A 9,563-nucleotide genomic window follows, 5' to 3' on the forward strand; every position below is an offset into this window, starting at 1 on the left:
GTGACTTCTTCTTGCTGCTCTCTCTGCAGGGTGAATGTTTGTAGCTGAACAATCTACAAGGTAACTTCTTCTAGCTGATCTATCTACAGGGTGATTTGTTTGTAGCTGAACTATCTACAAGGTAACTTCTTTTAGCTGATCTCTCTACAGGGTGATTTGTTTTTAGCTGAATTCTGTGCAGGAGATTTGTTTGCAGCTGAGTTCTTTACAGAATGGTTTCTTTGTATCTGAACTCTCTACAAGGTAACTTCTTATAACTGATCTTTCTACAGGGCAATTTGTTTGTGGCTGAATTTTCTACAGGGTGATTTCTTTGTAGCTGAACTCTCTACATGGTGGTTTCTTTGTAACTGAACTCTCTACAAGGTAATTTCTTCTAGCTGATCTCTCTACAGGGAGATTTGTTTGTAGCTGAACTCTCTACAGGTAATTTGTTTGCAGCTGAACTCTCTACATGATGGTTTCTTTATAGCTGAACTCTCCACAAGGTAACTTCTTCTAGCTGAGCATGAACTTTCTAAAGAGTGATTTGTTTGTAGCTGAACTCTCTACAAGGAAGCTTATTCTGGCTGATCTCTCTACAGGGAGATTTGTTTGTAGCTGAACTCTCTACTGGTGATTTCTTTGCAGCTGAACTCTCTACATGATGGTTCTTTGTAGCTGAACTCTCTACAAGGTGACTTCTTCTAGCTGATCTTTCTACAGGGTGATTTGTTTGTAGCTGATCTCTCTACAGGGAGATTTGTTTGCATCTGAACTCTCTACATGATGGTTTCTTTGTAACTGAACTAGGTGACTCCGTCTAGCTGATCTTTCTACAGGGTGATTTGTTTGTAGATGAACTCTCTACAAGATAATTTCTTCTAGCTGATCTCTCTACAGGGAGATTTGTTTGTAATTGAACTCTCTACAGGTGATTTTTTTGTAGCTGATTTCTCTACATGATGGTTTCTTTGTAGCTGAACTATCTACAAGGAATCATTTTGTTAACAATTTTGACAGTAATATAACCTATGTACTTTTTATTTCCGTTGCCCCTGTTCCAAATGTTTAAACATTCCAGCTCCTACAAACTATTTTATTCTTTAACTTGTTCTCTTTATAGCTACCCCTTGTAATTATTATTTGTAGTTATATAGCTTATTGTAATTTGTAAGTAATTAATTATGGCTACCAGTGCAAGACACTGGTAGACCTTCAGTTCTGTAATTTAATTGTTATAAGCTCTTAAATATTGTTTAATTTTGTTTATTGATCTGTACAGTTCTGTAAAGTATTAAAAATAATAATAATAATAATAAATAATAACAAGGTAGCTTCTTCTATTGATCTCTCTACAGGGCGATTTGTTTGTAGTTGAACTCTCTGCATGGTAGTTTTTTTGCAGCTGAACTCTACAAGGTGATTTCTTCTAGTTGAACTATCTCTTTCCATAGTTGCATGAACTCCCTACAAGGTAACTTCTTCTAGCTGATCTCTCTACAGGGTGAATTGTTTGTAGCTGATCACTCTACAGGGTGAATTGTTTGTAGCTGATCTCTATACAGGTTACCTGTTTCTAGCTGATCTCTTAAATTCTCTTCAGGGTGACTGCTCTATTAGGATGACTGCTCTATTAGAGTATCTCGATCTCGCACTTGCTGCACTAAGTTGGATTTCGTGTTATAACTCCGTGGCTTTAAGTCTGATTCTTCTGCACCATTGAAGAGCCTTTCTAAGATGATTACTCCATCTATACAGCGATTTTCAAAGCATTACCCCAAGCGGTTTATCTGGTAGGCGTGGAAAGTAATAGTTTTTTATTAGCTAATCTCGATTGCGTAATTGTTACACACTGTTGGTTTTTTCGTTGTATCTTCCTGGTTTTTAGCTCGATTTCTTTCAAACCACAAAAGGTTTGAGGTTCAATAGTTAACCTATTCACCCACCGATTTTCAGCTTCTTCCCATACGCGGTTTACCCTGTAGGCGTGACAACATATTGGTGTTATTTTTCGTGAATAATCGCTCATAACTCTTTGCCTGTGTATCGTATTCCAACCAAAGTTGGTACAGAGATGCGCCTTTATACCCCCCTTCTGTGTGCCGAATTTCAAGGCGATCGGATATGGCGTTCGCGTTTTATAGCAGTTTTTGTAAGTGTGCGAAAAGAGGAAGAAAAATAAGAAGAAAAAAAACGAAGAAACTAAGCCAATTTTTGAAGTCGCATATCTCGGGAACGCTTGAAGCGATTTCGCTCAAATTTGGAATGTGGAGTGCTGAAGGTGGAGGGAATATTCACAGCAAAAATCGTCTTGTTTCATCAAGGCAGCACAGAGCTAAGGAGGTGCGAAAATTGCGTTTTCTTCCTTCCTGTCAATATACTCACGGGTGTTGCGCGCCGGCTTCTTGGGCCGCACGACACACTACCGTGTGTCTTGATGGATGTTTATGGAAAACAGAAGGGAAACTTGCTATCAATGTTGTATATACCAGGTAATACTTTACCTTTTGCAAACACCTTGAATGTAAGCACTCTTGCTCTAGCAGTGACCAACTGGAGCCATCATAGTATTCTAATCTAACAAAGTGAGACACAGTTCTGTTGATTGGAGGAGGTAAACAGCTTCCAACTTGGATATCAAATTCTAAGTAGTACAGTAAGGCATCACTTCCAATCCTAACATTGTCAATAGACCATTCTGCATTAAGCAAAGCCCTCCACTGCAATTGTACATTAGTAGTTTGAGCAACTTGCGGCAAGCTAATGATCTGATAACCTATGTATTATGTGAAGTGATATAAGAGTACGGTAAAACTTTAGCGTACCACTTGCCACCAAAATTTGCATAATGGTAAAAGGACTATTCCCAACTTTGTATTCCAGTACAACTGTTGCTGATAGAGCTGACCCACAGGGATTTAACTCAAGATAGAATGATACAGTACTAAAATAATAAAATGTTTCAACATTAAAAAACCAGCATGATAGTGTAGTACCTTATGTCAGTTAAATCCAACTCCTTTGTTAGTAACAACTGGGCAGTCCCATTATTAAGAAAATGCAATGCAGAACCTGCCACTATTGGTCCACATGGTGGAACTTGAATTATTCCTCCAATGACCGTATCCCACAATCTGTAACTATAGAATTTCACTGTAATTACAGCAAACACATGTGTGTGTGCGCTTTACCTGTACCCTCCGGAATTAAAGTCATCAACATAACCTGCAACTGACTGACTAAGTTGAGGGGTATCAGTTGCTCCAATAACAACATCATCAAGTGACCACACATCTCGACGGTATCCTGAATACGAAGGCTGGTACCATCTTAACTGCACTGAGTTCCTTCTTGCAGTAGTTGGTAGGGATAATAATACAAACTGCTCAGATGTATAATCTGCAAAATATATGTTATGAATTAATAATGTTATCATGTACCACGGTAGTGGTACATAATAGGGATCAGGCAGAAATTTTTCAAAACACTCTAATAGAACGCACGCCAAAAGCAGCCTTCGGGGCTTTAGATTTTATTTCTAAAACATTCTAGACCTTTCTTTTGTGTTTACAACACTAGTCAACAAGTATTAAAAGTAAGGGAAATGGTTTTAGGTGTTTTTTTAAAATTTTGAAAATGGTTAGATTCTCCATCTTCTTCTTTCTTTCTTCTTTCTTCTTTCTTTCTTGTTTCGCGCGCCTACAGCTCGTAGGAAGTAGATATCAGCCCTAAAAACGTATGGCGTATTTAAAAAACATTCGTACCCAGGTCTGTGTGGTATTAAAATCTTCCCTCTCTAATGCGATTGCGAGATATAGAGCAAGAATCACTCTTCGAGACGCCATTCGATCGAGAAGCCATACAGATGATAATATAGAATTGTTTAAAATTCCATTGCTTTAGCTCACAGGACTAAAATGCATCAAGTTGTATCACACTAAACATTAAACATAACTATTGTTCACTGAAACTCGGGTTTTAGACTTCCTTCATTACGAGACAGTGAAGGGGGTGTGGCCCGCACCTCGTCACTTAAACTATTACTGTACGCCTTTCGTGTATACTTTCTATTATATTCTTCAGCTGTTTACCAGCTAAGAGTCGACATAACAAGGCTTGTAAGCTATTGGAACACACGGGTAAATTTCGAATTGAAAAGGGGTGTGTCCCTTCCGTACGCGATTGAAAAATAAAAAGCAGGATACTCCGTATACTCAGCACTTTAATTGGAGTCGACCACGTTTTGTCAAGCGTGTGTTTTACTCGTGTTGAGATTTCGCACCGCTTCGTTGCAGTAAACGGTCACACTAGTGGATTTATCTACTCGTCAAAGGAAAGTGGTATTGTTTACTGTATTGTTAACTGTATTGTTAACTAATTGTTTATTAAACTTATTTATGTAATTGTTTATTGCCAGTTGATATTACAATGGGTTTCTTTATTAAACAATCATGTACTGTTGAACGTATATTTAAGAAGTAGTCCATGTGCATGGACATGAAAAAAATCATGAAACTAGTGGGGCAAAAAAATTATTAATTTTCAACAAGTAGAATAGGGATCAAAGATTTGATTTTGAAAAAAACTGCGTAACAAGAAGTAATAGGGATGATAATCCACAAAATTCTATGCATCATCAGTTCAAAGCAAGTTATTTGAATAGTGTACACTCAATTTGCGATTCCTATTTCAACTTGTGGTTAAATTTTGTTAAAATGTTGAAATAGGAATCGCAAATTGAGTGTACACTATTCAAATAACTTGCTTTGAACTGATGATGCATAGAATTTTGTGGATTATCATCCCTATTACTTCTTGTTACGCAGTTTTTTTCAAAATCAAATCTTTGATCCCTATTCTACTTGTTGAAAATTAATAATTTTTTTGCCCCACTAGTAGTACATTATGTTGTCACCTGCTGGATGATAAGTTGTTATGGTATTCCAAATTGATGAACTTGCTTCCTTATAATACACTGTAATACTAGCACTGTTACTAGCTACACAATTCCCAACTAGAGATCCACAATGAAGAATAAAACTTATAGACCTAGGAAAAATTAATGTTGGGAAATTACTAAAAATATATGCACAGTATGTAGAGTGAACTAGTAATTCTATATGAATTTTGAGTATGAGCAGTTCACCCATTGTGCTCTTCAGTGTCCTGTATTATGATCATTAAACACTATATTTAAAAGTTTATGAAATTGCTATCTAAGGGATCAGTTTGAGAACCTATGATCTTAACAGTTGTTATTTACTATTGATCACATTATGTAAAATTAGCAAAATTAAAGAAAAACAATTAATGTTACTGCTAGCTTACTGTCTGCGACAGAACTGATTAAATGAATGGGAACACTAATGTAACATTACCAATGAAGCTCACTGTTGTGGCAACATTTTAAAAACTTTCCTTATCTAGATTTTTCACTTAGACAAGGCAATCTAAAATCCAAGTTGCTTTAGCTACCTAAAAATTAATTACCTTATCCACATTGTGCTTGCATCTCTATATATTTTTGTGTTTTTGTCTCAGGCTTGCATGTTTCTTGAACATTGAGTTATATTCTACCATGTTTATAGAATTGGATGTGCATGGAAGACCTTTTTTGCAAATTCAGTCACAATTATATATTATTATCTATTTCATACTCCATGTACTGACTCATTAGTAAATGAAAATGTTCTCACCTAATATCTGTCAAATTCAAGGGTACTGTAATTGCTTCACGTGTAATGAGTCCATAAAACAACATAGAATCATCTGTTCTTGCTCTACATGGATTTACCTCTACATTCACTCCACTCAGTGAACTCCATAATGAAGAACTACATGTACATGTACCATAAAACAGTCCACACAGTATCATTAAATACACTGTATAATAATGATTATTATATATAGATACAGCATTAATAGTGTCATTGTTTATGCTTTAACATATGCAGGTCTTTAATACATGAGCATTAATAAAAATGAAATAATTATATAATGCAAGGAAAACTTGTGAATTTTATAAGCTAGCAGATATCATCACAATAAAAAGTATTGAAATCATCAACAGACATGCCAGTTTAACCAATTTTGGGCCATGTTTTTATTGCTATATAAATTAGGGATTAAATTTGCACATCAAGTGTTTTGTATTACAATGATCCCCACTGGCTTATAAAATATATTTTGATAACATCTTGTAACATATTTCATCATTAATGAACTCCTATACTCTAAGAAGAGTACCAGGTATATGAGGCAATAGTTGTCACAACAAAACTCATGCCATATGCTAAATAAATTAGCATTTTAAAAATTTGTTAATATAAAATAAAGTAGGAATCTATGCAATAAAAAAAGTAGTGAAACAGGAGATGAATGATAATGTTACAGCATAGCTATCTCATTGGGAAGTCCCTACTATGGAACTGAACAAAATAATTAGCTAACGTGCCAAAGTAGGGACTTTCCCACTGAGCTATGCTGTAACACCATCGTACATCTCTTTTTTATTTTTTATTAGGCTTTACAGCACAAGTGCTGAAAGTCTGTAGGACATTTGGTCCTACAGCCTGTTGTTTCACTACTTCTTATTGCATAGATCCCTACTTCATCTATAAATTAACAATTTTTAAATACTAGTTTGTTTAGTTTTTGTTGTGGCACAGCTAGCTGTAATGTAATTTGCTTTAGTCCACCACATCTGTACGTATGGGGAAGGCAGATACCATCACTTATAAACATCTTGCCCATTGCTCAATGAGAAGTGGAGTTCCCCATATTCTGTGGTATGGGCAGGCTTCGCTGTAGTTTGGAGTTCTCCTTGCTGTACTCTTCAATAATAGTTGTATCAGGGGACTGCATTCTACATCCAAGCATCCCTGTGTACCTCTGGCTGCCGACCTTGCTGTTGCTGAGGACACCTGTCTCCTTTAGAACAATAATGTAATATACTAATTTTATATTGTGCCTTCTTTTTCATATAAAAATAGCGATGTCTACAGAACAATGTAACTTGTAACTGATCTATCATACATGACTGTTGTATTAGAGTGACTGTTGTACCAGAGTATATCATGAGGGGTGTGCAGCTAGCTAGACCAATAAGGAGTGAGGTGATCTTATTTCAAATAGGTGGATCATTAAGAGGTGGGGTCTCTGTACTCTTTCACCATTAGTCCACCTACAGCAGATATTTATTTGGTGAGCATGGTTGTAAACCTATCGTAAACCAGATCCCAATCATGAAGTTGCAGATATCTAGTAAGTGTATCTCTTATAGTAACACTGGGACTGAAGTGCTTCTGAAATCCAGCTCTGAAATAATTCTGTGCAATCTAAATATACCGCTGAAAGAAAGCAATGACACGGAAAATTAATGCCTTGATATGGTTTTGTTGGATGAATAAGAAGACAAGCAGCCTGATTGGAGATAAAAGAAAAGACAAGATGCAGAGGGCTTGCTCGTCAGAAACCCAAAAGACACATTCCACTGGTGAGTTTGTTATTGTGATGTAAAATGGTGATGGTGTGCTGCTTCATTTGGCTTCTGGCCTTGCGACTGCAGTCAGTGAGACAGTGAGACTAAAATTCCAGTTTGGGCGAATTTTTATAATTCTACATCTGGTCACCTGTAAGTGTTTTGTTATATTTAATGCTTATTGTGCATCATATGAACTCATAATATTCTGTAAAGGTGATTTTTTGCTGCATAAAATGTCTCTAGAATGATTTTCAAAGGTAAATCTTGAAATTTTTGAGGGGATCCTTACTTAAACGGTACTACTGTACTGTTTGATAGTAGTAAGTAAAGCAGCCATTTTGCTTGATTTTCAGTAAGTTTTACCTATTATACAGTTCTGAATATAGAAAATAATGTGTGAAGGTCTCCCAACATCAATAAATTTTATTGGCTTGCTTTGACTGCTGGAGGTGTGGTGCAAAACTACAGATGATTTACTTGTTATGTGTAAGTTATTTTACATTAACCTGAACCCTACAGTGCTCTGTTAATAACTCTTGCTGCATGAGTCAGCTGGTCAAAACTTTTGTAAGCCCCTTAAACACCAGAGCTTTTTATCAAAAAAGTACTTTGATACAGGCAAGAACAAGTGAGTTATAAAACTTAAGATAGCCCAAACATTTAGCATGGACAATTCAGGTATGAAAACATGTTTACAATATGAAATGGTGTTCACTTTAGTACAAAACCATTGGGAACAAACAAATGTTCACCTCTTATAATTCTAGCTGGCCAGGGGCTCAGGTGAATGCAAACTAGTTATAGAACTGATATTGAGCACTAGTTGGATCAAAGCAGTATCTACATGTAAAACTATTACCATCAAGCATTTATCACAGAGTTATACTTGCCTGAAGGCATCATTCAGGTAGTGTTACCCAACCAATACTGCCACGTTTCACAAAGGAATGGTGAGGATAGACTTTGTTCAGTACTTTTTGGTGGGAAATGAATACCTTCATGATACTTTTGTGACTGGATTTTGAAAAAATGCTACAAATTGCACATCAGAAGTTTCAAGATAAATAGTTTTGAAGAATTCAAGTCAGTGTAACTTGCTAAGGATACTACACACGCATCACTCTACTACCTTTCAAACCACTTATAGTTCTTTTGGCTGCTTGTAGAGTTTCCCACCAAATTAAATAGATAATATGGGAAGTTAGATGAGTAAAATAGTATCACAAGTGCTCACTAAGGGATGGAAGGTGTGGGGTGGAGGGTAGGCCAGAAGAAGACTTCAAAATAGAGGAAGATTGTGCAGATGAGAGATTACAAGGTTGCACTGGCTTATGAGAGGCTGATATGCAGCAAAGTTACATAACAGAGAATACATTTGGCCAACCTTATAAGGCCATCTACCAGTACACCACTGATTCTTGTCAAGCCAGGTCCTTCCCAGAAACCATATTATTGTTCAAGCGAGTCACTCCACCCAGAAAAAGGCCTCTTAAAACCAGCCTCGAGTAGTTTGAGTAATGCTGAGGATCAAAACTACTAGTATGATAGTGTAGCTATACACTATTGATTTACCAGACATGCAATTTGGTAGGCTGTGATGGTAGTCTAAGAAATGGTTGTGATACTAGGTCAATGCCAAAAATTTTAATAATGACACTTCAGGTGTTTTCGGTGCTGAATCCTTGTGACACTTGGAAGAGACAACACAAATTCGCCTGAATTGTTGTTATTAAATTTTTGGCCATTAACCTACCATCACAGCCATTTCTTGGCTGCCACCTTGCATTTCACGTCTTTTTTCACCATGATCTTATACAATATACACTGGTAGATGGAAGCCCTACTTTAGTCTATTTACACTCAGCGGTAAAACCTTGACTGATGGCCATGGTAAAGAAGGATAAAAGGTAAGACAATAGTGCAAGTATTGTATGTTTATCAATATACCAAAGGTTTTTAAAGCAAACTAGAAACGCTTCTGTGAAAGAATTAGGGCTGTAGCTCTAGCCAGTTTTCTGCTATGCTTGACTGAAGGCGTCAGTCAGTCAGTCAGGCAGGCAGGCAGGCAGGCAGGCAGGCAGGCAGGCAGGCAGGCAGG

The 9,563-nt window shown here is 36.7% G+C and overlaps 1 protein-coding gene across 1 annotated transcript in view; it reads right to left on the minus strand.

Annotated features, from left to right (window-relative positions):
* The window catches only part of LOC136266458 (uncharacterized), a 95,443-nt gene that overhangs the window by 35,602 nt on the left and 50,278 nt on the right, over positions 1-9,563 (minus strand). The window contains exons 11-16 of the mRNA XM_066061505.1: positions 5,679-5,816; positions 4,898-5,031; positions 3,174-3,381; positions 2,979-3,122; positions 2,808-2,926; positions 2,487-2,758 (exon numbers count right to left, since the gene is read on the minus strand). Of these exons, the coding sequence (XP_065917577.1) occupies positions 2,487-2,758; positions 2,808-2,926; positions 2,979-3,122; positions 3,174-3,381; positions 4,898-5,031; positions 5,679-5,816 (1,015 nt within the window). The remainder of the gene's footprint in view (positions 1-2,486; positions 2,759-2,807; positions 2,927-2,978; positions 3,123-3,173; positions 3,382-4,897; positions 5,032-5,678; positions 5,817-9,563) is intronic.

This window comes from Dysidea avara, chromosome 1 (assembly GCF_963678975.1).
Source record: "Dysidea avara chromosome 1, odDysAvar1.4, whole genome shotgun sequence".
Classification (NCBI taxonomy): domain Eukaryota; kingdom Metazoa; phylum Porifera; class Demospongiae; order Dictyoceratida; family Dysideidae; genus Dysidea; species Dysidea avara.